Genomic DNA, 25,083 nt, shown 5'->3' with positions numbered 1-25,083 from the left:
ATCATCCACTTCTGCGATTGTGACATGTCTATATCAAGGCTCTATCTGTCATCTGCCATCTTACACACGATCCTCACCCTTCTTACGCTGCCACCACTTGATCTTCTTGGGCTCATCCTCCGTTTTCTCCTCCTTGACATTGTTCTCGCGCACAATGGCAAGGAAAGCTGCCTCTGTTGAGGCTCTGACGCGTTAGCCATTGCCTTTGCCTTTGCTTCATCCATGATCGGCAAGATGGGCCCCAGCCCAACTCTCCTGAACCCCGCAATTTCCACAACCAGCACAGCTCTAGCAAACCCATCCAAATACAGCGAGCCGGAGCGCCATTGGTTGTAGACGACGTTCGGTGGGCTTCCATCCGATTGGGAACGACTTTGAGGGTCCCAAGCGTAGTGACAAGGCAGAGCACTGGGCAGCCTCCCTTTGCCTCCTCCCTCGCATTGGCCTCATCGTTGGCAGGGGTTGACCAAATCTTGCCCTGCCTGCAACGCCCAACCCTGCTTTCTGCCCCTGCCCACCTCGCATTGTTCCGATTCCGCATCGGCCAGCCCCAAATCACACAACACAATCGACTCACTCGTGCAACGTCATCTCGCACAGGGCGAGGTCGCGTTCCGCGGCCCGGAGCGCGCCGAGAAGCGCGTCCAGTTGGTCCTCGCGTACACCAGGAACCGAGATACGAGTAAGCGTGTCAGTCGCGACATGAGCCGAGTCAAACCCGCTCTCGCAGAGGTAGGCGACGAGGGGCTGCACCTCATCCGCGCGAACGTGCACCTCGTACGTCGCGAAGCGCGACTTGAGGGACGCGGGAGTTCCGACAGCTGTGCGTCAGCGTGCGTGGATAACGGGATCGGGCCATAGTGGCTACTTGGCAACTTGGCTCGGCCGCGCCCGCCGCGGAACTCACCGAGGAGCTTGGAGGCGATGATGCCAACACGATTCGAGAGCGCGTCCACTTCCTCCATGCTGTGTGTCGTCATTACCACTGCACGCTCGCGCGTGAGGGTCTCGAGCTGCTGTCAGCACCATCTCTGGGTTAATGGGTGACTTACAGTACGCCACGCCTCGCGCTTGCTGAACGGGTCGACACCAGACGAGAACTCGTCAATGAGGATAACGGGACGATCACCAATAAGGGCGCATGCAAGGCTCAACTTGCGCTGGTTGCCACCACTGAGTGAACTTGCCAACTCGCCCGACTTGACTGTAAGCCCCGAAACGGCGAGGAGCGTGTCGACGTCCCGCGTTAGCGCCGAGCGCAGCACGCCCTTGAGCCGGCCGTACAGCCACAGGTGCTGGTGTACCGTGAGATGCGCGTCAATAGCCGAGTGCTGTGGGCATACGCCGAGCGCCTCGCGCGCGCGGTTGCGGTCCCTCACAATCGAGTAGCCCGTGACGCGCACGTCGCCGCGCGTGGGCCGCTCGACCCCACGTACAACACCGAGGGTCGTCGTCTTGCCGGCGCCGTTGGGGCCGATGAGGGCGAACGTGTCGCCCTGCGCCACTCCGAATGTCACGTCGTCGACGCTCGGCTTGACCTTCTTCTCAAACTGTTTCGTAAGGCGGTTGACGACGAGCGCGTCATCCGAGCTTGCCGCGCGTGCAGCCTCGGCGAGCACGTCGGGTGAACGGGTAGGATCGGCGCCCTTGATCTTGCCTGTGCGTCGGGCCCAGTGTGGGATCGGGTACCCCGAGTCGACCCAGACAAGGAGGGCGAATGCGATGGCCCCCTGCCCGATCATGTACACGATAGGCCCGCCGAAGAGGGTCATGTCGCTCAGGTCCTTTGTTGTCGGCCCACCGTGGCCGTCACAGCGGAGGTTGAAGATGTTGACGCTCACAAATGCCGCGCGAACAACGCTCGCGACGGGATGCAGCACCGCGTAGCCAAAGTGGCCGACAGCCATGTTGTGGTCCGCGCTCCCAGTCTTATCCGCCATCGCGATGACCTGGTACAACACCACATAGAAGAGGAAGATGACGCCGTTGATGACAGCAATAGCTGCCCACGCGCCAAAGCTCGTCTTGAAGAATAGGCTGAAGAGGAAGGCGTAGCACGTCGCGCTGATACCGTACAGCACGAGGCAGACCCAGAACTGACCGAGGCCAGTGAACTGGCCAGCACCGGCACAGGCAATGGTTATGAGCGTCGCGACGATGAAGATACCCGGCAACTCAAAGGCGAGGTGCCCGGCCCACACCGCAGCAGGTCGGGCACCGTTCGAGTACTGGTTGATGCGGACTCCGCTGCGCTTTTCCGTCGCTGGGTAGATGGACGCGAACGCCGGCCAGATGGCCATGACCATCCCGAAGAACACGATCCACAGGAGCGCCTTGCCTGTCGGGCTGAAGTCGGGGAAAGGCAACACCTCGTAACTCACGCGGATGCGGAACGGTGCACCGGGCGCCAGCTCCTGGAACATGGCGTTGGAATAGAGGTTGAGCGCGCTCAGTCCCTTGACCTGGAGGATGTGCCCTTGCGGATCACCTTCGTACGCGACTAGGCCGGGCCCAAGTGCGATACCCCCAAATGTCTCGTTTAGAATGTTGTTGCGAATCGTCGATTCGAGCGCGCCACGGCTGTCGACCGTGCGGAGATTCAAGCCGGGTGTCGACGACCAGTTGCCGAGTTGCGTGTCACCCGGCGCGTAGAGAGGCTTGGCGATTCGCGGGTCCATCGCAAACATCGAGAACGGGTATGTGAGTAAGCGCAGGCCCTCTTCCGTCTTTGTGATCGGCTCGCACGTTGGTGCTTTCCCTTTCATGAACACCATCGGCACAGTGGCGCCGAGCGTGATGGCCACAACAGCGGCGACGGGGATAAGCCACGCGCGGCGCAGAATCCACAGTCGCTTGTGTACGACGCTAGCCGCCATCTCGGCACCGACGCGCCACCATGCCCGTCGTCCACCTGGGGTGAGGGACAGCTGTCCGCCGACATTGGCTTGCGATACCTGCATCTCAATGTCCCCAGCCTTGTCGGTCTCAGACGGCGCGCTGCTGGCGTCATGCGAGAATGCGGGCAAGGGCCGCGAGGACTCGTCCTCGTCACCAGCTGCGCGGTTCAGGTCGATGAACACGTCTTCTAGCGTCGTCGACCCAACAGTGTACCGCATGTGTGGGTCACGGGCACGCTTCTGTGCCAGGACACGGGCGAGGGTGCGCACATTATTGACGTCGTCGCTTCCAGTTGTGTACAAGTGGCGGCCCTTGGTTGCATGCATATTGATGTTGGGGTCGTGGACACGGAGCGCGTCGAGAATCTCCAGCGCGGTTTGGGGTGCAGTAGAGCGCGCGTCGTCGACAGCCAGGATAAAGCCGTGCCCGAGGCGCGTCTTGAGCCCGACGGGAGAGTCGACGGCGAGCAAGCGACCCGGAGCTTTGAGGATGGCAATCTCGTCGCCGAGGTAGTCTGCCTCGTCGAGGAAGTGGGTGGTGAGCACGACGGTGGCGGGTGAGCCACCCTCCAAGCCATGCCCGCGCACGTCGGCGAGTACCTTCCAGATGGCGCGGCGGGAGAGGGGATCGAGGCCGCTCGAGATCTCGTCGAGCAGTAGCAAGTTTGAGCCGCCAGCGAGAGCACACGCCAGCTGCAGCTTACGCTTCTGTCCCCCACTCAGCTTCTGGGAGAGACACTTAGCCTTGGGTGTGAGGTCACATCGCGCGAGGAGGTCAAGGTCGAGGGCGGGGTTGCGGCGCCCGTCGAGACCCTTGATCGAACGCCAGAGCGCCGCGTGCTGCTCACAGTCGAGGTCGTCCCACAACACGTCCTTCTGCCCCGCAATACCGACACGCAAGTCGGGCGCGTATTGCACGACACCAGATGTGCGGGGGGTAAGCCCTGCGATTATGGAGAGAGCGGTAGACTTTGCCGCACCGTTGCGACCGAGGAGACAGAAGATCTCTCCCCGAGGTACGTTGAAACTCAAGTCCTCGATGGCGAGGACCCTGCGCTTGCGGCCGAAGAAGAAGAAGCGGCGCGAGTCGTAACTCTTGTGCAAATGGCTTACGTGGATGGCGAAGAGCGGATCCATGGATTGAGCGTGCGTCGCGCCTGCGATCCTGAAACGCTCAAAGAGGCGGCTGAACAAGCCAGGCGCCTTGTCGCTATGCGTGCTTGGTAGACCAAAGATTGCGCGTTCGGCCACGATTGCAACGAACGGCCAGAGGAAGATGTTGATGACCCCGAAAAGAACCAGGAGAAGTGCGCTTGCGTCGCCAGCCGGGCTCTGTTTCGTCCAGCTAAAGGTACGATCCTCAACCTCCCAGCTTGCGGCGTTGCGGTGGATGAAGATGACGAGAGAGGTGGGGAGGAAGATTGTGAGGACGCCTTGGGCGACTGCTCGCGACTCGACGAGAATACCCGCGATCGCGCCGATGAACGTAAATCCCACCGAGGCGATAGCAGCAAGTGTGGGTTTCTTTGCGAAGGGTACAGCGACGAAAAACGTCCAGCTGGCAATACTTATGCCTATCACAATATACGCAACGATCAAGAAACCCATGTTGGTGCCCTTGAAGATGACACCGCGGTACAGGGCTGCCATGGCGATCAAGGACGGAAGATGGCTGGCCGTGATGCTCAGGTGCCACGACAGGACGCGGGCGAGGGCGCCGCATCCCATCGCCTCGAGGAGTTCCGTGAGGCCTACTGCGCGTTCGGCCGCAACGTATCCCGGGAGATGGTAGGCGAGGAAGAGAAAATTGACGACAAAACTGATGACGAGTGGGCCGCTCATGTCCTTGAGAAAGTCGATGCGCGTCTTCTCGTCGTACCCCTTATTGTTTAAGGCTGTGTACAACCACGCGTCTGGTCGCGACGGGACGCGACCAGTGACTGTGTTCATCCACGTTGCGTCAATCGCCCACTGTAGCGGGAGGAGGCGTTTCATAAAGTCGTCTTTGGACCAGTCGTCTACGTCGACGACATCGAGTCCAAAATCGGACCGTAAAGTGTAGTTGAGCTCGCCGGTACTTTGGCTGACACCATCGAAGAAGACGGCGGCAAAACAGTCGCTCCGCCCATTAAGGTTTGACCTGCAAGTCCGCGACACATCGGCGCCATTCGTAACTGTCTCAACGACCGACTCCACCCCAGCCGCAGCCAGTGCGGCATGCAGGACTGGCGTGCCCGCTCCCGACGGGTCATACGTGACCAGCTTGTATCCCATCAAGTCCGAGGGGATCTGGGGGAGCACAGCGACATGACCCGGCCCACGATTACCTGTGTCCTTGTAGAAGTTGCTGGTCTGCGCCACATAGCTGCTGTACGCGACAGGAATGATGAAGCACCGGAACAGGTTCCACCACTTGTGCTGCCAGATGATGATCCTGACATCAGCTAACCCCGGTGTTGATGTGACGCACCAGTTCTTGCGCGTCAGTGCCGCCGTCTGCGTCCACAACTTGCTTGGGCTTGGGCTTGCTGGACTGCGGCTGCCCTCATTCTCGCCACGAGATAACCGCTCAGTGTAGTTACCTGCCATCTTGTCCTTGTGGGCTGCTCAAACGAATGCCCTGCTCTCGCGACTTTAGTACCTCGGGGCTGTTGGAGTGTTGGAGTGTTGCGCATCCAGCACAAGGCGATAGCGGGCGCGATGCCGTCCGGGATCCGTCGACCTTGGGGCGGTGGCAAGCGGCTCCGAAACGCAGTGCAATGGCGTAGTCAATCCCGCTCACATGTAAGTGAGTAGGCAAGTCACTAGTCGAGCGACGACGACGACGACGACGACGATAGCGGTGTCGATTCGGTAGAAGTAGTGGAATGTCACTCGATATTGGGTTGATAACTACAAGGTTGGCTTGGCAGGCTGCGGGCGGTGCCTGGGCTCCTAAATCTCTGTAATCTCTTGGCATGACCCCACAACGGCCTCGCTTCCCGTCGCTTACCAACACTTCGTCTTGTCTCAACCGTCGACCACAACGCGATGTTGGACGTCAATGTATCCTCTGGATGGTCGCTGGATCCCGCTGCACTATCTGTGCTACCACCCATTCACAACCCGCTCAGGATCTATGAGATGGCCATCTCGGCGTCCATGCCCTATACCCCCGAAAGAGCCACGGCCGCGTACGTTCCGTGCCAGTACCCATCGCTTCGGTTCGTGGACACGTCCGGCTCCGTCAACGCCAAGTCCGGCTCCGTCAACGCCAAGTCCGGCTCCGTCAACGCCAAGCCCCCTATTAATAGCGTTGAGGTGATTTGAGGAGAAAATAGCCGTTCGTGACGACGGTTGTGCCTTCCCTCGACAGATCATGCTTGAGGCCCTTGCTCAAGAAGGCCGTGTGGATTTGAGCACAGCTGTGACGGGCGATGGAACTAAACTGGAACAGGCGAGTTGAGTATGCCATCGACCCAAAGTCGAAGTGGCTTGTCGTTGGAGACAGCGAGGTCGATGCGATGGAGATCTGTGATGGACGCTGGTTGGCTGACAGTTGACGTCATCCCAACCACGCGACCGTGTCTCCATCTCCCTCCCACATCACCTTTGATTTCCACCACTTCAGGCCACGCCTCATCCACACACAATGTCCGCGCTGTTTACACGAACACTAGCGCGGCGGCTCGTGTCAGCCCGCGCTCCAGCTCTGCGCTTTGCTCCAGCAGTCGGCACCCTCGGCAGGCGGATATCCAGTACGCATCCGCCCGATATCCACTAACGCGGACGCAGCTCCACACCTCACCCACAACCTTCCCTCCCTCACGCGCAACTATGCGCAGCCGGCAGGCTCGACTCGGGATGCGAACGCAGCCAAGACGGCCGAGCTGCGTGACGAAATCGTGAGCGAGATCGAGGCTCTTGCGTCAAAGCTCTCCGCCCTCGGCCCAGAACAGGCCAGCACGCCAGGCTGGCTCCTCCCCCTAACCCGTGCCGAAACGGACTTTGTCAACATGGGCCAAGTCCCTTGCCCGGAAGGATGCGAAGTACTCGCCCTCCTCGACCTCAGTACCGGTCCGAAGGGTATCGAACATCCCGGCGTTGGACCGGACGGAAAGGGCGTGCACGTCCCCCTCTTTGCGCTGGTCGGGTCTACCGATCCCACAGTCCCATGTTATCCCGTGGGCAACTTGTTTCGGGACACGGCGGAGGGTGTGATGGGCAAGATCCGTGTTGCCGTCGATGCTCAGCGCCAGAGTGGCCCCGAGACTATTGCGCGGGGTTTGACCGATGCGGGTCGCGACAAGGACGCCGAACTGGTTGCACTCCTGGTCCCACCTGATGGGAAGCGCGATCTTGGGCTGCCCCTCGCACTTGCGCTGTTTCGCCTCGCCATGGCCGAGGGAAACGGGTACACGGGCTGAGTATTGTACCATATCATGTATGAGAGACCAAATATGCGATGCAAATCTACAAGTCTAACTCGGCTCCCCGATGCGCTGCAGAGCGTCCACCACCAGATCCCAGAAGCGAGTCACATCGATCCCCGTCGCCGCAAACGTCTTGCAGTCGGCTGGTGCCGGCATGCGCCGGTCAACGACCGTCATGCCGGTCGTGAGGCGGCCCTGGGTCTCAACATCGATCGGCGCCTGTAACACCTCGAGCACCGCGCGGTCAATGACGTACGCGACAGCAACGGGATCGTGGACTGGTGGCGCATCGAACCCCTGCGTGCGCTTGTACGTGTCGGCAAAGAACGCGAGCACCTCGCAGAGGAACTTTGCCGGGCCAGTCCCGAGCGCACCGATACGCTCGACGATCTCGGGCGTAGCGAGCGCGCTGTGAGTGACGTCCAGCCCGACCATCGTGACCTTCCATCCGGCGCCGAAGACGATCGCGGCTGCCTCGGGATCGACGACAATGTTGAACTCAGCCGCCGCCGACCAGTTACCGACCCCAATCGCCCCGCCCATCACCACCACCTCTTTCACATTCTTGACAATCTCGGGCGCTGTCCGCACCGCCAGGGCGAGGTTTGTGAGTGGTCCCGTAGCGACGAGCGTCACTTGTCCAGGACGCGAATTGACCGTCTCGATAATCAGGTCGACTGCGTGCCGTTTATCGAGAGGTTGAGACGGTGGAGGGAGCGCTGGCCCATCGAGACCCGTCACGCCGTGCACGCTGTCCGCCACGACGACGGGGCGGACGAGAGGGCGCACTGAACCCGCCGCCACAGGCGCCGTAATACCCCCCACGGTCGCCACGGACTGTGCGTTCCGCGTCACCTTGCCCAGCGTCTGGTTTCCCCCAACCGTCGTGACTGCAAGTAGGTCGATAGCCGGCGAGCCCCACGCAAGAAACATCGCCACCGCATCGTCGTGCCCCGGATCACAGTCGAGGATGATTGGAATGCGTGTGTCTGTCATTGTACTGTCGTAAGCCGTAGGCCGTATCCACACAAGCAGCCTACTTTGATCTCTAGTGTGGAGGAGTGCGACTACCCAGAGGCCACTTGTTGACAGCGCGTCACGGCTCAATCACCCACTAACCGAGCGGAATCAAAACGGACTTGGTGTACATTCCGACGTGACGTGCCTGCCTTCCGCCAACACTCTACACCTTTCTTGGCTTGTTCGAAAGCTGAGAAGGACATGCAAAAGAAGATGTAGATGGACGAGTTAGGAATCGAACCAAAGACCTTGTCAAGTACCAGGTGCTAATGACACGCTCTACCAACTGAGCTACACGCCCTTCCTGAAAGTCGGGCGATTCAAAATGAACTCTTTCCTGCCCCTCCCGCCTTGATTCGAGAGGTTCGAGGCAGCTCAAGACCTGCGGGACGGGTCCCTAGACACTACGATGATGGGTTATGGGAGGTTGAGACGCAGACAGATGTCATGGTCTTGTATGCTGGCATGAGCGACGTGGCGTCTCCAATTCTCCCAGGCCACCCCAACCATCATAACGTCCAGCCAGCTAGTCAATGGCACGTTCTCTCCATTGTGGCGTGCTGGCATGCTTTGCACTGCTCTGGGTGGAATGACCTGCACCTGTCCGCCGTACCGCCGTCAACTGTTCCGCCGACTCGAAGATTTGTGAGTTCTGAAACATTGAATCTGATTTGAATGGTTAGTTTGAACCTTATATTGGGTGGCAAATTGCACTCCCAGATCCGGGAATTCCTATGCTTGTTTGTATCGTCTCCTGAATTATAGCTGTGAAGCGAGTTCCCACCGTACCACTATAAATCCCAACAACGACTCAACCCTCTGCCTTTGTCTCTATCTTGTTACTTCCACCCTCACCCTCACCCTCATCCTCATCCTCATCCTCATCCTCATCCTCATCCTCATCCTCATCTCCCCATTCATGTTGTCTACTCACTCAGAGTCAGATTGAAAGAGACAACTGCCCTCTACCACATCCTCATTCCATCAACCCAGCCCTCCACACCATCAGCACTTGGCTCACTGCATCTGCCTGCCCTTTACCCCTAACCAGAATTCTCCGCACTCCCGCCAAGCATTCGTCCCAGCACACTGCACAGGCTCTCAGGAAGCGCGTCCGTGGCCATCGACTGAAAGGGTTATAGCACGACGCCATCTGGGCCTCCGTGGCACTGGGCAAATTCCTCTGCCTGCCACAACACACCGGTGAGTCAACTTCTTCTGCTTCCACATTCTCCTTCCAACTGATCCAAGTCACCAACGACATGGCCCCAACTGGCACTTCCCCCGTTCATGGCTTGGCGACACCTGGGTCGAGTGACGGGTCTCGTGATTCTCACCGCACAAATCGTGCTCACATGATGCCAACTGAGCCTGAAATCATTACCATCATTGACTCCTCCGACGACGAGTTCGAGTACGGTGTGGACGAAGATGATGAGGACGCCTGGGCCAGTTTCAGTAACGATGGCGGGGACATTATCCTCATCGATGAAGAGGAAGAGCTACCTCCGCTTGTCGGTCTGCCCGCCCTCGAAGAGGACATGGTGTACGCGGCGTGCATGCTCGAGGGGACAGATATCACTCTCCGCCACAATCTCTACGAACTAGTCATCACTCTCCCACTTGTTGACCTCCTGCCCTTGCAGTGCGCTGCGTACGGCCTCACGAGCTTGGACCCTATTCGCATTACTCTGCAGTTTATCAACGGGTACCGTCGAACCTCGCACAAGCCCATCGTATCTGTATACCACGGCGACCCTATGGCAGGTCTAGGGATCGAGACATCTTCCGTCCGTGCTCATCCTGGGTTCCCGCTCGGGCTCACGTTGACACAGACGACGCTCAACTTCCTCAACGATCGCTGGGAGTCCAACCGCGGCGAGAGCTTCCTCTCCGACCTAGCACTGAGCCTGAATCACCATATGCTTAATGCCGGGAGCACGTGCATGATGTGCAACCGGGACCTTGTCTTCCCTGGCCTCAAGCTCACCGTCTGCGACCGCGAGCTCTGCTCTTATCAGCTCGATCACGTCGGCCTTGGTGCCGACTTGTCGCTGTTCGACACGGACTACAAAGTCGCCGACCTCCTCATCTCAGTCGCTGTTGCTGCATGCAACGACACGAAGCGTCTTATCGTCTCCCCCATCGCCACACCTGTCGACCAGGCGAGCGGACAACCCTACTCTCCGCTTCACCTTGGCCGCCTTCTGAATCAGTTCCCATCGGCCGAGGTCCTCCGTGACATTGGCTGGAAGCGAACAAACTTCCTCAAGGAGAACAGCCCGAACGCGCCCTTCATCGCCGGATGGGTGTTCGCCACGAACCGTGCTCACATTGTCTCGCTCGAGATGGAGAAGCACATCAAGGAGATGCAAACGCCACACCAGTTTCAAATTCACACCGGCACGCGCAAGCACGCGGAGAAATTTGAAGCGCTGCGAGCCAAGCACGGCAGCATCTGGGCATTCCACGGCTCCTCGATGTCAAACTGGCATAACATTTTGCGCCAGAACCTAAAGAATGCTAGCAATACGCCAAGGATGTCGGCTGGTGCGGCGTACGGCGCGGGCATTTACCTTTCTGCTTCGAGCAAGACGTCCGCCATGTACTCGACAACTTCCACTGGGTGGGTCAATTCGGCTTTCGGGATCAAGCCCATGTGCCTCGCTCTCGTCGAGGTGGCCAACTCGTCGCGCGTCCATGATCACGCCAGCGGCGATATTATCGTTGCTAATGACGAGAACTGCGTCATGCTGCGCCGGCTGTTCGTATACCCGTGCGGTGGCATGCCCACTGTAACCGCCAAGGACATTGCGCAGGCGGCCTACAAGAACCAGACGACCATCGCATATGGCTCCACTTTCGAGGAGGTGCTAGCGAGCGGCAAGCTTCTCGTCACCTCCGACGACTACTTCTGGGACATCGACGAGGTTGTTCAAACCATCAAGGCGAAGAACGGCCTGTTCATCAACCCCTATAACAACCTTCCATTCGAGCAGCGCGACGTCAAACTAATCTTGACACATCCCAGCGGTGCGGGCCAGGAGCTTTACCGCATCGAGGCCGAGAACACTGAGCTGAAGAGGGATATCTCTTTGGAAGTTATGTCACGCCTCCACACGGTCGGTTACATTTGCAAGCAGGACAACTCGGCCGATTTTGAGACTGCCATGGGAGCGATCTCAGAGCTCAATGAGTGGCTCAAGCTTCGACCGACTCGTGAACGTAATGCCCTCGCCTGCGTCCCCTTCCAGGCGATTGATACCCACACGCGGATTCCGTTTCGCGACACGGTAACGCACGCTCTCGAGCTCGTCATCTCGGGCGGCGAATGTACCCATCGTTTCGGCGACTTCCTGGTCCAAATCAAGTAAAGTTGTATGGCTCGTCCATTATCTCGATTAGCAATTAGCAATATGTGTAAATATCACCTGATGGAATCTGATCTGAAACGAGTGGGGCAGAGGTTTCAGCCAGGCAATTCACCCCCCCATAGACTGACTCGAGAGGGTCACCATCAGACTCATGATGGATTCGACATCTTGCATGTTGCAACACACTCACACTCGACTCTTGATATCTTACATGCTGCAACGCGTGCAACACCCGATACCTAACCTCCGGCTACACTCTTTCCAACTCACGATGCCGCGGAAAGAACCTTACGCAGCAGCCCGCGCCCGCGCCGAAGCGACACACGACATCCCCGCCGCCGAGGCCGAGCAAGCGCAGCTCGCGGCGCTCGTCAACATTCCATCAGATGACTCCCCTTACACGCTCCCTGGCACGGTAGCTGGCCTAGACATTAGCTACGAGGTGGGCACGAATCGCGTAGTGGCCGCAGCGGTACTGGTAGACACATCGACGCTAGAGGAACTAGGCAGTGCAACGCTCTTCGGCACCCAGGCATTCCCCTACGTCCCCGGTCTCCTGGCATTTCGGGAAGTTCCTCTCCTTCTCTCCGCCCTTGACGAGCTCTACTCTACTACCGGGAGGATGCCCGACATGCTCCTCTGCGACGGGCAGGGCATCGCACACCCTGCCCGCTGTGGCCTCGCCTCCCATCTGGGCGTGCTAACTAGGATCCCGAGTGTCGGCTGTGCCAAGTCCCACTATATTGGCGCATATATGGAGCCAGGAGATAAGAGGGGCGACCGGAGCGAGATGGTCGACCGAGGTGAGGTCGTTGGACACGTCCTCCGGACGCAAGATGGGATCAAGCCCGTTTTCGTTAGCCCTGGACATGGGGTTAGCCGGGCTGAGGCTTGTGATGTAGTGCTCGCGCTGTGTGGGAAGTATCGTCTGCCAGAGCCGGTACGGTTTGCGGACCAGGTATCGAGGAAGATTCTGCGGGAGACGAGGGTGAGGTCGGGTGCGGCGGAGTTGACGACAGTGACGCAAGGACGCGGCTTGCTTGATGACCAGCGAATGCGCAGGTGACATCAGCGCGCGACAGACTGCCCTACCACCTGCCGCGGACACTCCACGATTCAATCGGCGCAAGCAGGTTGACGATTGATCCATGCTGGTCTGGCTGTCTACAGGAATCTGCACCAGTTGCCGCCTTCACGTCCCTCGCTTCAACGGCGACGCTATTTGGCTAGTATCTATTCATAGTCGCGCGTCTTAGCACAGCCACGTACGCGAAGACGGGTACATGCTGCGTCAACATGCTGATATCAATATCCAACAGACACGCCAACTTCTTGAACATGCCAGAGCGCGTTACTGGTCTCGCATGATGGCATGTGCGCGAGATTGAGTCGCAACTGCCGTGAGTTGGCTGAGTGGAGCGAGGAGTGTGTGCGTTTCAGTCCACGAATGGGCTTGACCCCACTCGTGCCCAATCTCCTCTGTACGCCCTCTTGTCCAACCATTCTGTCACCCAGCCTCACCCTCGCCTTTCAGCATGACTCGTCGCGACTACTTCATGACAAGCTGAGGAGATAGGGGCCTGATGACCGACTCGAACGCTGTTTCGTCGTGCCTCCAATGGCGTTCCAACGTTCTTCGCTCGTCATTATACCGACTCACCAGCACTTGAGCTAACTTTCCTGCCCTTTTATCGCTCACATCACGACCTACTGACCCCTTGCCAGCTTCAGACTTGTGCATTGAATACGGATACAACCAAAAAAGACATACTCTGCGCCTACGCATTCACAACCGCGTCAATCTTCTTGAGCGCGTCCAGTGTCTCCTCCTCGTACCCGAGGTATCCGACCACCTGGAGGCAGAGGGGAGCGCCAACAGACACTTGTGCGTCGTATGTGTCGCGTACGTACTTGTCCTTGTCGTTGCGGGGAGTGTACCCAGCGTCCTCCTGGTCGATGGCAGGGTCGACGAACATGCCAGTTGGGAATACTGCCGCAGGGTAGTTGGCGAGGTTCCAGTACGACGTATAGTTCCAGTACTTGGCCGTGCCGTGCTGGGGTGCCGGCGAAGGTCCAACAGGAGTGAGGACGACGTCGACGTCCTGCTCGTGCCAGTACTGGGCTAACTCTGAGCGGAAGGCGTCACGCTTAGCGACGAGCGCATAAGTCTCGTCCTTTGTGCGGTCGACGCCGCCGGCCTGCTGGATAATCCAGTCGGTAAGGGGGACGACTGGCTCGTCAGTAACGGCAATCTGCTCGTAAACGAGCTTGCCGTTGTCGAGCCAGTACAGCTTGGAGATGATGTCCCAGTTCTCGGCACTCTTGAAAGGAGTGTACTCTACAATTTCAAAGTCGCCAGTGGCCTTGAGCTTGTCAACGGCAGTGTCGAGGGCGCGACGAATCGGCGCAACAGGCAACACAACCCCATCGTCGCGCAGCACGCCGACACGAAGCTTACGTCCAGGCTTAGCCTTGACCACGCGCCAGGGCTTGACGTGCAGCGTCGGGTCGACGCGCCATGGCTCGCTGGCCGAAACAAGGCGCATGTACGTCTCCATATCGCGTGCACTGCGGCCCATTGGTCCATGCGAGCCCAAAATGGCCTCACAACCAGCAGGACCAATTGGGACATTGCATCCTCCGTATGGGAGACGCCCAACCGAAGGCTTGAACGAGTAGATGCCACATGCGGCCGCAGGCTTATGTCAGCTTGATCGGTGGGGAACATACCGAACGGACAGATCCACCAATATCAGTACCGATTCCGAATGGCGAGCCCTTCATGCCAATGAGAGCCCCCTCGCCTCCGCTCGAGCCGCCAGCAGTCAGGTCGGTGTTGTAAGGGCTAGCTGTGATACCCAAGTATCCTTCTGTCTCGAGGTGCATCAGGCTCTGGGGATTGGTCGTCTCTGAGAGTCAGCGATTCCTGACATGAGGACATACTGCAGTAGAAGACGGCGCCGGCGTCACGGAGGATAGACACCATGTGTGCGTCGGACGCAGCCATCATCTTGCCCACGAGACCGAGGAAGCCCGACGGGCTATCGTGTCCCTCTACATCGATATGGTCCTTGATCGAAACAGGAACACCGTGGAGGATTCCCAGAGGTTGGCCAGCTGCCTGAGCGGCATCGAGGACAGCCGCGCGCTCCAGCGCCTCGTCGGCAAACATCTCAACGAGGCAGTTGGTTCCTTGCTGAGCAAGCGATGCGGCCTTGAGATAAGCCGTGGTCGCCTGGACCGAAGTGTAGGTACCGTCCTTGATGGCGGCGGCGAGGCCCGTTGCATCGAGGTTGATAATGTCCTTCTCGTCGGGGGAGAGGAGACCGCTACTCTCAAGGATGAGGGTTGCGTTCTTCGGCAACTCAAAGTTCTTTGGGAGACGGTATGGCGCGGGGATGGTCTCGTCGCGCGCGCGGCGCGCGGCAGCCATCAACTCTGATGCGGGGGGCTTGGTGGCGGCTGGCGACATTGTGTTGTGTGTTGTGTGTTGTGTATTGTGTTGGGGAGTCTGATGATGCGTACATCTGTAGGCCTTTATCAACTGCAACTGCCTCATCCCCGCCCACCCGCAGCTGGCTAACCTCAGGTGGGCACAGTGAGCATCTTACCCCGTTACCCCACACTCTCGGATATCGTGCCGGGATGTCGGATGACAAGTTCAGGATCACTGCCACTGCCGACAGCTCGCGAACCGCTAAAGGTCCAGGCACGCGGTTGGCGTTTAGAGTCGCGTGTCGCTTATCGTTTATCGTTTAATCGGTAGAAAGACGGGAATTTACCGATGCCTCACGGAAGCATGACCGGGGAGCCCCACTGAAGTATCCGTGCGTCGTGGGGTCTGGTCTGCTGATGGTGCATGCATGCATGGAGCGACACGCACTTGGTGTTGGGGACCCCGTGGGAGATGGGGTGTGATGACGGTCAAGACATGTTTGGCAGTGCAGATGGTGTCGGGTGTGGGGTAAACGCCGAGGTCGTCAGCAAAGGGAGGGGTTTGATTGCCGTAATCTTGAGAGCTTTGGACACAACCACTCGTCAGATACGTGCCGAGGGTGAAATGCACAAACGTTACAAACGTCCAGATTATCGGACTCGATGCCAACCGCACCGAGGTCGTGCTGTCGCGACAGCTCAAGTTGCAGGCTGGTGTTTTCATTGAACATGAAAGGTTCTCCCCGATACTACCTATACAACCCTCAGATTATGCAAGTCTGCTTTATCTACAGGAATGGGGCCAACCCAGCCAGGGACGACAAACTTGCCGCCGTCAACCACCCGCGATTGAGAATGTCTTCCACTTCATTACTCTACGCAGAAAACAAACCATCCATTTCGTAAACTTCCCTATTGACAACTGCACGCTTACACCGCTTACACAACTATCAGACAACTCACAGCCCAACCAACCCGGTATACCCTATTCTCCCATCCAAAATCCTAGTGGGACGGCATGACGCTCGACTCGACGTAGGCCCAGTACGACTTGCGACTGCCCTTGCGGAACTTCTTGCCCCATGTAGTCATGATGACGAACGAGCTGTACAGCGCCATACCAACCATGGCGGCGGTGATGAACGTGTTCTGGAGACCCATGTTGAGCCATGGCGTGATGCCGTAGCCGATGGCGAACGACAGCGAGTTGCGGATAAGAATGGTGGTCAGGACAACTTCGCCGCCTAGATCCTTGTACGAGTCCATGACGTAGTTGAGGGCGAAGGCACCGCCAGACGCCGATGTGAAAGCGACCAATCCTCCGCCAATAACCAGGCCAAACCAGTGAATGTGGTTGGCAGCACCAACACCCCAGAGGATGAGACCGGCGGGAAGGAGGATGGCGTTGAGAGCGAGCAGCCACAGACGGTCCTCGGGCTCACGCACACCACCGCGCTTGCGCGTGTAATAGAGGAGCCACTTGTCGGCTGCCCAGCCCGAATGAGCAGAGCTGAGACACGCGCCGATCGTGGGGCCGAGGTAAAACAGGCCGACCATGGAAGCCGAGAAACCGTAGTTGTTAGTGAGGATCATGGACGCGGTCGCGTTAAGCACGTTGTACCACACGAGCGAGCAGCCGTACAGGAGACCCGACCAGAGCACGACCGGATACCGGAAAAAGATGATGGGTCGGTAGACCTGTGCCCAGAGCGTCGACCAGGTCGTGTAGCGTTGGCGGTAGAGAGCAATCTTGTACAAGTAGCTGTACTCTGTGCCCTCAAGAGGCGGGCGGGTGTCCTCAATGGTGACGGTGGTGAGTTCCTTGTCATCGTCGGGTGCCTCGAGGTCAGGGGTATTGGCACCGCCGTGCTTCTCGCCGAGCTCGGTCGTACCGCGGTTGTAGTTGGTCTCTTCCATGAAGAAGAAGAGGACGACAATGAGGATGCCCAGCATCATTGCGCTGAGCCAGAAGACCCACTCCCATCCAAGGGTGTCGTTTGCAAAACCGGCCCAAACGGGAGCGAGGAAGTTGCCGCCGTACAGTGCAGTTGCGTAGAGGCCCATATAGAAGCCGCGCTCATGCGCAAAGAACAAGTCGGCAATCGACACCTCGATAAGCATCTCGATCGGCGCCGTAAACAGGCCCTGCAAGACCTTGTTCGCATGCCATGTTCCCTCGGACGTAATGTATACCTGCCAAATAATAGTTCCGAGGTGACCCATTGTGCTGAAGATGAACAGAGGGCGCTTGCCGAAAGTGAGAGCCAGGGGCTGAGTGATGAGACCACCCCAGCCGAGAAGGAGGAACACTGCGGTCAGTGCGCCCCAGCGCCACTCTCACTGTAGCCGGTGCCGGCATTAAGGGCGCCCAAACTGATGTTCTTGGTCTCGCCCAGCGGAACGAGCACAGAGTACACCGAGCACGCCGCGAATCCGGAAAGGACAGTATCTGCTGTCAACGGATATCTACAGTCAACTCACAAGTCATGAGCATAGCGAATGCGAGTTGTTTGCGCCACTTGCTCCAGTTGAGGGGGTCATTGAAGTCACGGCTTGGCCTTGGACTGAGGATGATATCTCCATGCCGCGCACCCGTCGCGTTCTCGTCGACAAGCAGGAGCGAGCCTGGGATGGGTAGGTTGTTTGAATCCGACATGGTCAGTGTGAGTGTGGAGTGTGGTGTGGGGAGTGCCTTGAGCCATGTCTCCGTTATTTTAATATACATGACTCAGACTGCCAAAGTGTGACTCGAGCGGTGGCAAGAGTGGCGTTGACATCAGATTGGGGTGGGCGTAGGGGTAGGGGTAGAAGATCGTGCCTGTTGATATCAGTTAAGCGGTAAGCGATAAACGGGAGATAGCCTCAGCCATTTGGTGGGCAGTTTAGACGGCAGCCGGTTTTCGGTGGCTGTTTGTACCCGTCAAAAACCCGAGGGGAAGAGCGGAAGAGATCTAACGTCGCTTGAGCTGTCTGTGGAGCGGAGCACCACGGGCATTGGGGAAAGGAGGTTGGGGAAAGGAGGTTGGGGAAAGGAGGTAAGGGCAAAAACGATGGCCGCAGAGGGGGCGCTGGCCAAGAAGGGGAGGCGGAGGTGTACGGCAGCAGACGGCCGAGTGGCGCCAAAGAAGATCCCTTCCACGTCCGGCCCAGTGAACGATCGCTATCCTAAACCGTAACAGCCCTGATAACATTAGCATAAACATCCACTGACTGGGACAGCGCGTCGCGTGATCTGGCGATACGCCACAGCTCCGCTTCACCGCTTCGACGCGATCAGACGACAAGCGGGTGCATTGTACAAGACCTTAATGTCATATCATATCAATTCTAAGTCTACGTCTCTAGTACATGTTTCTTTTTCTAGAAGTACAGTTGCTCGGCAGGCTAGGCCGTGCTTGACCGCGATTGGCCGAGGTCGATGCGCAGCGCCGGGGTATTCCATGGGGGTATCCGTGTTGTGGAATGTAAATGGTGGGGTTACGCCGGGATGTTTGCGGTCTTGAGGTTAGGCGAGACGTCGAAGGGAGCGGCAGTCTTGGCCTGGACCATCTCGAGTGTCGCGCCGGGCATGAGCTCGAGAAGTGTCATGCGGCCGGCCTTGCGGTCGATGTCGAACACGGCGAGCTCGGTGATGATCATGGACACGCAGCGCGCACCTGTGAGTGGCAGGTCGCACTCGGCCTTGATCTTGGGCTCGCCCTTCTTGGTGCAGTGGTCCGTGACAATGATGATCTTGGTGTTGTCGGGAGACGAAACGAGGTCCATCGCACCGCCCATGCCCTTGACGAGCGAGCCGGGAACGATCCAGTTGGCCAGATCGCCCTTGGACGACACCTCCATCGCGCCGAGGACAGCCACGTCAATGTGTCCGCCGCGGATCATGGCAAAGCTCTCGTCGGACGAGAACGTCGACGCGCCGTTGGCCATTGTGATCGTCTCCTTGCCGGCGTTGATCAGGTCAGGGTCAACCTGCTCGCGGGTGGGAGGGGGACCGATACCGAGAAGACCGTTCTCCGACTGCAACCACACAGCCTGTCCCTCGGGCATGTGGGCGGGGAGGAGGGTCGGCATCCCAATACCCAAGTTGACGTAGTAGCCGTCCTTGAGCTCCTGAGCTGCGCGCTTGACAATCATCTCGCGCTGGGCGAGCAGCGGTCCGTTGCCGAGCGGATGGACGTAGTCGTCGCCAGGCGAGGGCATAAGAGTGAGGGTCTCGATATCCTTCATCTCGGTCGCCTGGACGATACGGTCGACGTAGATGCCTGGCAGGTGGACCTGCTTAGGGTCAAGCGAACCGGTCGGCACAATCTCCTCAGCTTCGACAATCGTGCACTTGGCAGCCTTGGCCATTGTAGGGCTAAAGTTGGTCGCGGTGTACCGGAAGATGGTGTTGCCAGCCTCATCGACCTTCCAGGCGTGGATGATGGCAACGTCGCCGGGCAGTGCCTCCTCCATGACGAACTTCCTCCCGTTGAACTCCATCGTCTTGCGCGGCGTGGGGTACAGCGCAGGAATGGTCCCGCACTTGGACGCGTTGCGGTACGGCACCGTTGCCTTTTCGATCGATGTCTCGACGCCCGTTGGAGTGAAGAACGCAGGGATACCCGCTCCAGCCGCACGCACACGCTCGGCAATCGTGCCTTGAGGCGTGAGTTCGACCTCAATCTCCCCGGCAAGGTACTTGTTCTCGATGAGCTTGGTTGCACCGATGTGCGACACAATGCATTTCTTGACTTGTCCCATCTTGACAATCGCGCCGAGGCCCTTCTCCTCGACGCCGGCGTTGTTCGACACCAGAGTGAGGCCAGATACTTGGTCAGCGCCACGGCGCGCGATCGCGTTGATGATCGTCTGGGGTGTTCTGCTGTCAGTGACGCTTTGCAATTTACCCACCCGCAGAGACCGAAACCACCGACGAGAATAACGTCGTCGTTCTTGATGACCTTGACGGCCTCATCGACACTGGGCCAGAACTTGGACTTGAAGAGGACCGGCCGTGACGTCGCGAAACCGCGCACAAGCGGCGCATGTGGCGTCCTCATAAGACGAGCAGCAGCGAACAGCATGGCGAGTGGTGAAGCGTTGGGTGATGGGTGGGGCCACACTAACGTTCGCTGGATATGTATCTCGCCAACTTGTTGGGGTGCCTGATATTATTGCATGCCACTGGTGCCGAGCCCAAACAGTAATTACCGCCCCGCCCTGCCCGAGTCATCCTCAGGCAGGGGGATAAAAGTCGGTGGAGGGTTGTAGGCGATGGCGGCGCCATATCCGTTGCCATGCCGCGGGTCGAGGCGGGCCAGGCGAGTGGATCCTAGCTTGAGACACGGAATGAAGTGATGTGGTGAGCATTGTGCCACGAGGAGGAGGGGCCTAAAGTGGCCGATCAACTTTAAATCCCTCTAACGCCGGGAAACTCGCCCAAGTCCCGAATCAGGCATTCACATCTAGATTGCCAGGCGGGTTTTGGCAACAGCACTGCACCAGTTTCACGCAAGTTGGGCGGGGGGATGAACTTGCTGGCAAGGAGGGGATCTAAGCGAGGCGTGTGGAGCACTGACCCCGATTGGGGCACCTGCCGAGTTGGCGCCGCGGCGTGGCTGTGGTGATGGAGCCGAGGTGGCCCCTCATTTCGGCTCTTGGTCGTTGTCGTTTCACAGCTCGCGGCCAGTCATATGTCATATGTCGGCCGCCGCGACGTACGCAGGGTGACGTTGAGATGAATAGAAGTTGACACCGATATGACGACGGAGAAGATGCTGGGAAACAGGAACAGGTGCAGACCAGTGACTCGTGAGATGGAACGAACGTGAGGACAAGGCAGCGTTGGAGGTCTCCGTCCTTTAATACTTGAGTGGAAGCGTGTTGCGGACAAATACGTCGGATAACAGACCGGGACGGGCTCCACAGCTGGCACGCGCTCTGGAGATGACATGAGGAACAGATGGCGCCATCAGCAGCTATCTGAAGGAGGGTGGTCCAGTTCGGCCGAGGCCGTTGACCAACGGATCCATCACACAGGCTCCATACTGCACTCCACAGTCCCTCTCCCTGTGCCTGTGATAAGACGACGATGACGACTTTTATCAACGCGTTCTTGGGGGCCGCCTCGTATAGCTGTATGAGGGCGATCTGGGTTGTCTCGCCGGGACTGCTTGCGGTCGTCGCCTGGGCCCCGACACCGGCCTTGAAGCGCAGGTGCTTGAAGCCATTCATGCTCCAAGCGAAGTAACCTGAGATGGTTGTGAGGTTCGAGAGAGCAAGGTGAAACAGTCGAGGCACGTTTGCTGAGGCACATGTGACCCAAGGGCATTACGCAGTCGGCGAGGCGGAGCGCGACAATCGGGAGACAAGTTCTTCGTCGTGTGGGTATCTTGGTACACCCTCGTACGCAGCTTATCGCAATCGCATGGAGATTCATCTGTGATCGTCTGGTCTCACTACTTTTGTACCACTCTATCACCATTAACCGGCCCCGAACGCATATTATAACTGGCTACATCCCGGAAGCCCGCTTTCCTTTTTCCAGGACGAAATCTAAGCCTTTGAGTCGGAAACGCCGGGCTTCTCATCTTCAGGGAAAGTGTTGAGCTCGCGGCGGTGGTCGACGCCCTCAGAGTTGAGGTTGCGGGGCTCGGGCTCGTCGGAGGAGTCCGACTCGCTTTCCTTGGCCAGAGTGTTGCGGTCGTCGAGCGAGACATTGTCGATGAGGAAAGTCAGAGGGAGCATGATGCCCATAAGCACGACGCCGATGATGCAGAGAATCTTCTGGACATCACGGTAGGCGGGGACAATGGCCTCACGCCCAATAGAGTAGGGAGGGTTCTCCTTGACGAAAGTGAGGGGACTCTTGAAGACCGACTGTGCGACCTTGGCGGCGTTGGGGACCCCCGCAGCCTGGAGGCCAGCCAGGAGCTTGCCAGGCATGAGCTGCGTCCAGATGGCACCTGAAATGGCTGCCGCGATACCACCACCAGCCTGTGAGCTAGGGATTAGCGATGCCAAGACGCAATGTACGTACCCAACGGACCAGCAGGACGTGACGAGGAGAGCGTGCTCATGGCCAAGCTTGGCCTGCATGGCAACCAGGGAGGGGTGTGACGAAAGACCGTTTCCGATACCCTCCAAAATCTCACCGGCAATGAGACCAACGAGCTGGCTCTTGCCATAGCCACCACGGAAGTGGATGAGCATGCCCTGCGCCACGGTCTGGAGGACGGTACCGGCGATGATGAGGGGCTTGACGACCCTGTACTTGCGGACGATAAAGGCAACGAAAATGAGGGTCAGAGAGCCGGCGAAACCCTCAAGCGTGTTAATGCGAGTGGCACCCTCGACACCCCTGCGCGGCGTCAGCTTGGTGTCTGATATAGGCAGTTTGGACTCACTGGTTGAATGACACGATGAGGGTGAAGTAGAGGTACGAGTCGCGGGTGCCTCCAGCAATCGCCTTGACAAGCGAGAGAATGAGAATGATCATGACGTGGCGGTCCTTCATGTGCTTGAAGGGGAAGATGGGGTGGCGGGCCCATTTGAGTTCCCAGAGAGCAAACATGGGAAGACAGAGGACGCCGACGACGAGCGGAACGATGCACTGGGCAGACCGCCACTTGGCAGCAACACCGCCGCCGAGAGAAAGAGGAAGAAGGATGAGGGCAAGGGAAGCTGCGAGGAAAAAGAGGCCGGGGATGTCCATGACCCAGAAGAGGTGCTTCCAACGTTTGGCACTGGTGAAGAGGCCCCAAGCAGAGGGGATTCCACGCATGAGGCCGAGGCGGCGGGCGCGGAATGACCCCCATGCGAAGACGGCCATCACACCGAGGGTGCAAATTGGGGCGGCGATCGACCACATGCCGGCGCCCCAGCGCCATCCGACGCCGTTGACAAACTTTGCAGCAATGACGCCCGAAGACCAGACATTGATAACTGAGGGGAAGATGCTAGATGTCAGCGCTTGAAAAGGAAAAACAAAAGCAAAAGCTACTCACTAGACAAACTGCATGAAGAGACGGTTGCGCAGCGTCGTGGTGTCAACCGCAAGGGCGTAGCTGAGAACTGGGGTTTAGAAGGGCAATGCAAGTGGAATCAACTCACTGTTTCCACACACGTGGCCGAGAGTGTAGATGAGGAAACCAGGGAGGTAAGTGCCGAGATCGTTCGAGCTGGCGACAATAGCAGGGCCAATGATCCAGCAGATGGCAGTCATTGTGAGAATGAAGGTACGCCCGACGTAGTCGGAGAGCTTGGCGGTGATTGGAAGGGTGGTGGCTGTGAGGACCTGGCGGACAGTACGGACCATTCCTGCGCGTCCCGCTTCACCCATATCGTTGAGCGCGTGGCTCTGGTACGTGCCCATGAGGCTCGCCGCGAGACTTGGGTCAGTGCCTCTTCCACTGAGGATGACTCACGAGCGGGCATAGGTCATGACCACGAGGGCAGAGAGGAAGTAGACGCGGTCCTTGGTGGTCCATGTCGACACGATGGCCTCGATGCGGCGCACACCAGGCGAGTCCTTATCCACAGCCATGATAGACTCGGTATCGCCGTCGTGGGCGTCGTGGGCATGGAGCACCACCTGGTCGTCGCCACGCTGTCGTTCTGTCTCGTTCTTGACCATGTTGGAAGGTGAGGAAAATGATATGAGATGGGTGGAGAGCGCTCAAGAGTTTTATATTAGTGTCATGTGAGCGGTCGCGCGACACTTTCCGCACTCAACGAAGCCAGCTCCCTACTTTACATCTCATCTCGGAGGCCTGGAGGCTGGGAGGCTAAGAGGATCAGGACAGACTCTGCCCTGAGTGTGGACGCTTGTGGTACTGGGGATGTGGTGATTCTTGGCATCGGTCGCATCGGCATCGGAGTAGTTGGGTGCGAATTGGGAGGAGGATTTTGTTGCCAAATTGTGTCGGCCGAAATCTAATCAGATTAAAATTGGGCTTTGTAACTTGTCATGGAATGTCTTGGCATCACACCGACCGCATTTTTGCAGTCAGCCAAAAACAGAGGCTGAAGCGCGACCAAATGACAACGATCCATCAGCGCCGGCCGGAATCCGCTGCTTGAGGGGGAATTAATTCGTCGCGGCTATCACCGCCAGTTGTCGCTCAACGCAAGGTCCGAGGCACAGCGTTTTGTCGACGGAACAGCTGCTGGCGATTGGATGGCCTGTCGCGGTTCCTGATCTAGCGGGCGCCACTCATATGGACCAATGTGGAGAGTGGATGCTCTGCTTGCCTCGGTCTCTGTCGTCCGAACAATTGTTGGAAGGGCCTCAACATTGACAACAGCCGCGTTCCATACCAGTCACGGGCATGGTCATGGGCATGGTCATGGTCATGTGCGGTGTCGTTTTCTCTATCCAAGGCAGAATATGCAAGCTGGTCTACGGAACGGCTATTTTAGCGACCCAGTGCTTCGGTAATGTGGATTGCCACGCTACGCCATCCGACTCATGTCAATGTCAGCACCGAACGACGGCCGACGCTGACATTTCCGCTCACTACAACTGCGAGCGATGTGTGATGTTGCCCGCTCGAGGCAGCTCGGCCCATTGACTGTCTACCACTCGACCACTCACAGTTTGTCACTTGCATACTCACATACTCCCCGTGGTCACCAAAGCCCGCACCGCCATGCACTGACCCAGGACTCTACCGCCCAGTGGGCCTGTAATACGAAGCTGGACCCAACACGGATCACGCGCCGAACGTCGTAGTATCCTTCGGGTCTTGTAGGACTCGCCCGACCAGCCATGTCCAGAGACATGCATAAACTCGACAACTGTTCACGCGACACCCAGATAGCTTGGTGAACGGAATGGTTTGCGCTCTCGGACCACGTCAGGTCCACGCGCCTGGCCCTGTACGCCACCGCCACCGCCACCGCCACCGCATTCCTGACACGTGTTGACAGCTTTGTCGACAATACTGGCGCTTGCAGCTTCCC

The 25,083-nt window shown here is 58.3% G+C and overlaps 9 protein-coding genes across 9 annotated transcripts; 3 read left to right on the top strand and 6 right to left on the bottom strand.

Moving 5' to 3' along the window:
- Positions 1-60: 60 nt before the first annotated feature.
- Positions 61-5,486, bottom strand: CcaverHIS019_0205580 (uncharacterized protein; the record flags this gene model as incomplete). The annotated part of the gene is made up of 5 exons (XM_060597583.1): positions 61-184; positions 578-821; positions 908-1,013; positions 1,053-5,331; positions 5,368-5,486. 5 exons carry the CDS (start codon positions 5,484-5,486, stop codon positions 61-63), a joined length of 4,872 nt encoding a protein of 1,623 aa, XP_060454462.1.
- A 1,042-nt stretch (positions 5,487-6,528) lies between these two features.
- On the top strand, positions 6,529-7,303 carry CcaverHIS019_0205570 (uncharacterized protein; the record flags this gene model as incomplete). Its single annotated transcript, XM_060597582.1, has 2 exons — positions 6,529-6,634; positions 6,672-7,303. The coding sequence occupies 2 exons, from the start codon at positions 6,529-6,531 to the stop codon at positions 7,301-7,303; spliced, it is 738 nt and encodes a 245-aa protein (XP_060454461.1).
- Positions 7,304-7,357: 54 nt separating this feature from the next.
- Positions 7,358-8,305, bottom strand: rihB (uncharacterized protein; the record flags this gene model as incomplete). Its single annotated transcript, XM_060597581.1, has 1 exon — positions 7,358-8,305. The coding sequence occupies one exon, from the start codon at positions 8,303-8,305 to the stop codon at positions 7,358-7,360; it is 948 nt and encodes a 315-aa protein (XP_060454460.1).
- Positions 8,306-9,591: 1,286 nt separating this feature from the next.
- Positions 9,592-11,703, top strand: CcaverHIS019_0205550 (uncharacterized protein; the record flags this gene model as incomplete). The annotated part of the gene is made up of 1 exon (XM_060597580.1): positions 9,592-11,703. The coding sequence occupies one exon, from the start codon at positions 9,592-9,594 to the stop codon at positions 11,701-11,703; it is 2,112 nt and encodes a 703-aa protein (XP_060454459.1).
- Positions 11,704-11,974: 271 nt separating this feature from the next.
- Positions 11,975-12,933, top strand: nfi (uncharacterized protein; the record flags this gene model as incomplete). Its single annotated transcript, XM_060597579.1, has 2 exons — positions 11,975-12,559; positions 12,874-12,933. The coding sequence occupies 2 exons, from the start codon at positions 11,975-11,977 to the stop codon at positions 12,931-12,933; spliced, it is 645 nt and encodes a 214-aa protein (XP_060454458.1).
- A 548-nt stretch (positions 12,934-13,481) lies between these two features.
- On the bottom strand, positions 13,482-15,175 carry CcaverHIS019_0205530 (uncharacterized protein; the record flags this gene model as incomplete). Its single annotated transcript, XM_060597577.1, has 3 exons — positions 13,482-14,402; positions 14,434-14,612; positions 14,647-15,175. The coding sequence occupies 3 exons, from the start codon at positions 15,173-15,175 to the stop codon at positions 13,482-13,484; spliced, it is 1,629 nt and encodes a 542-aa protein (XP_060454457.1).
- Positions 15,176-16,143: 968 nt separating this feature from the next.
- Positions 16,144-17,794, bottom strand: CcaverHIS019_0205520 (uncharacterized protein; the record flags this gene model as incomplete). The annotated part of the gene is made up of 3 exons (XM_060597576.1): positions 16,144-17,447; positions 17,480-17,587; positions 17,620-17,794. 3 exons carry the CDS (start codon positions 17,792-17,794, stop codon positions 16,144-16,146), a joined length of 1,587 nt encoding a protein of 528 aa, XP_060454456.1.
- An 821-nt stretch (positions 17,795-18,615) lies between these two features.
- Positions 18,616-20,204, bottom strand: CcaverHIS019_0205510 (uncharacterized protein; the record flags this gene model as incomplete). The annotated part of the gene is made up of 2 exons (XM_060597575.1): positions 18,616-19,999; positions 20,032-20,204. The coding sequence occupies 2 exons, from the start codon at positions 20,202-20,204 to the stop codon at positions 18,616-18,618; spliced, it is 1,557 nt and encodes a 518-aa protein (XP_060454455.1).
- A 1,471-nt stretch (positions 20,205-21,675) lies between these two features.
- On the bottom strand, positions 21,676-23,755 carry CcaverHIS019_0205500 (uncharacterized protein; the record flags this gene model as incomplete). The annotated part of the gene is made up of 6 exons (XM_060597574.1): positions 21,676-22,123; positions 22,160-22,480; positions 22,527-23,078; positions 23,127-23,193; positions 23,233-23,510; positions 23,547-23,755. The coding sequence occupies 6 exons, from the start codon at positions 23,753-23,755 to the stop codon at positions 21,676-21,678; spliced, it is 1,875 nt and encodes a 624-aa protein (XP_060454454.1).
- Between the last annotated feature and the right edge of the window lie 1,328 nt (positions 23,756-25,083).

The sequence above is a fragment of the Cutaneotrichosporon cavernicola genome, assembly GCF_030864355.1.
Source record: "Cutaneotrichosporon cavernicola HIS019 DNA, chromosome: 2".
Lineage (NCBI taxonomy): Eukaryota > Fungi > Basidiomycota > Tremellomycetes > Trichosporonales > Trichosporonaceae > Cutaneotrichosporon > Cutaneotrichosporon cavernicola.
Note: the sequence above shows the minus strand (reverse complement) of the source record. Positions and strands in the feature narration are given on the sequence as shown.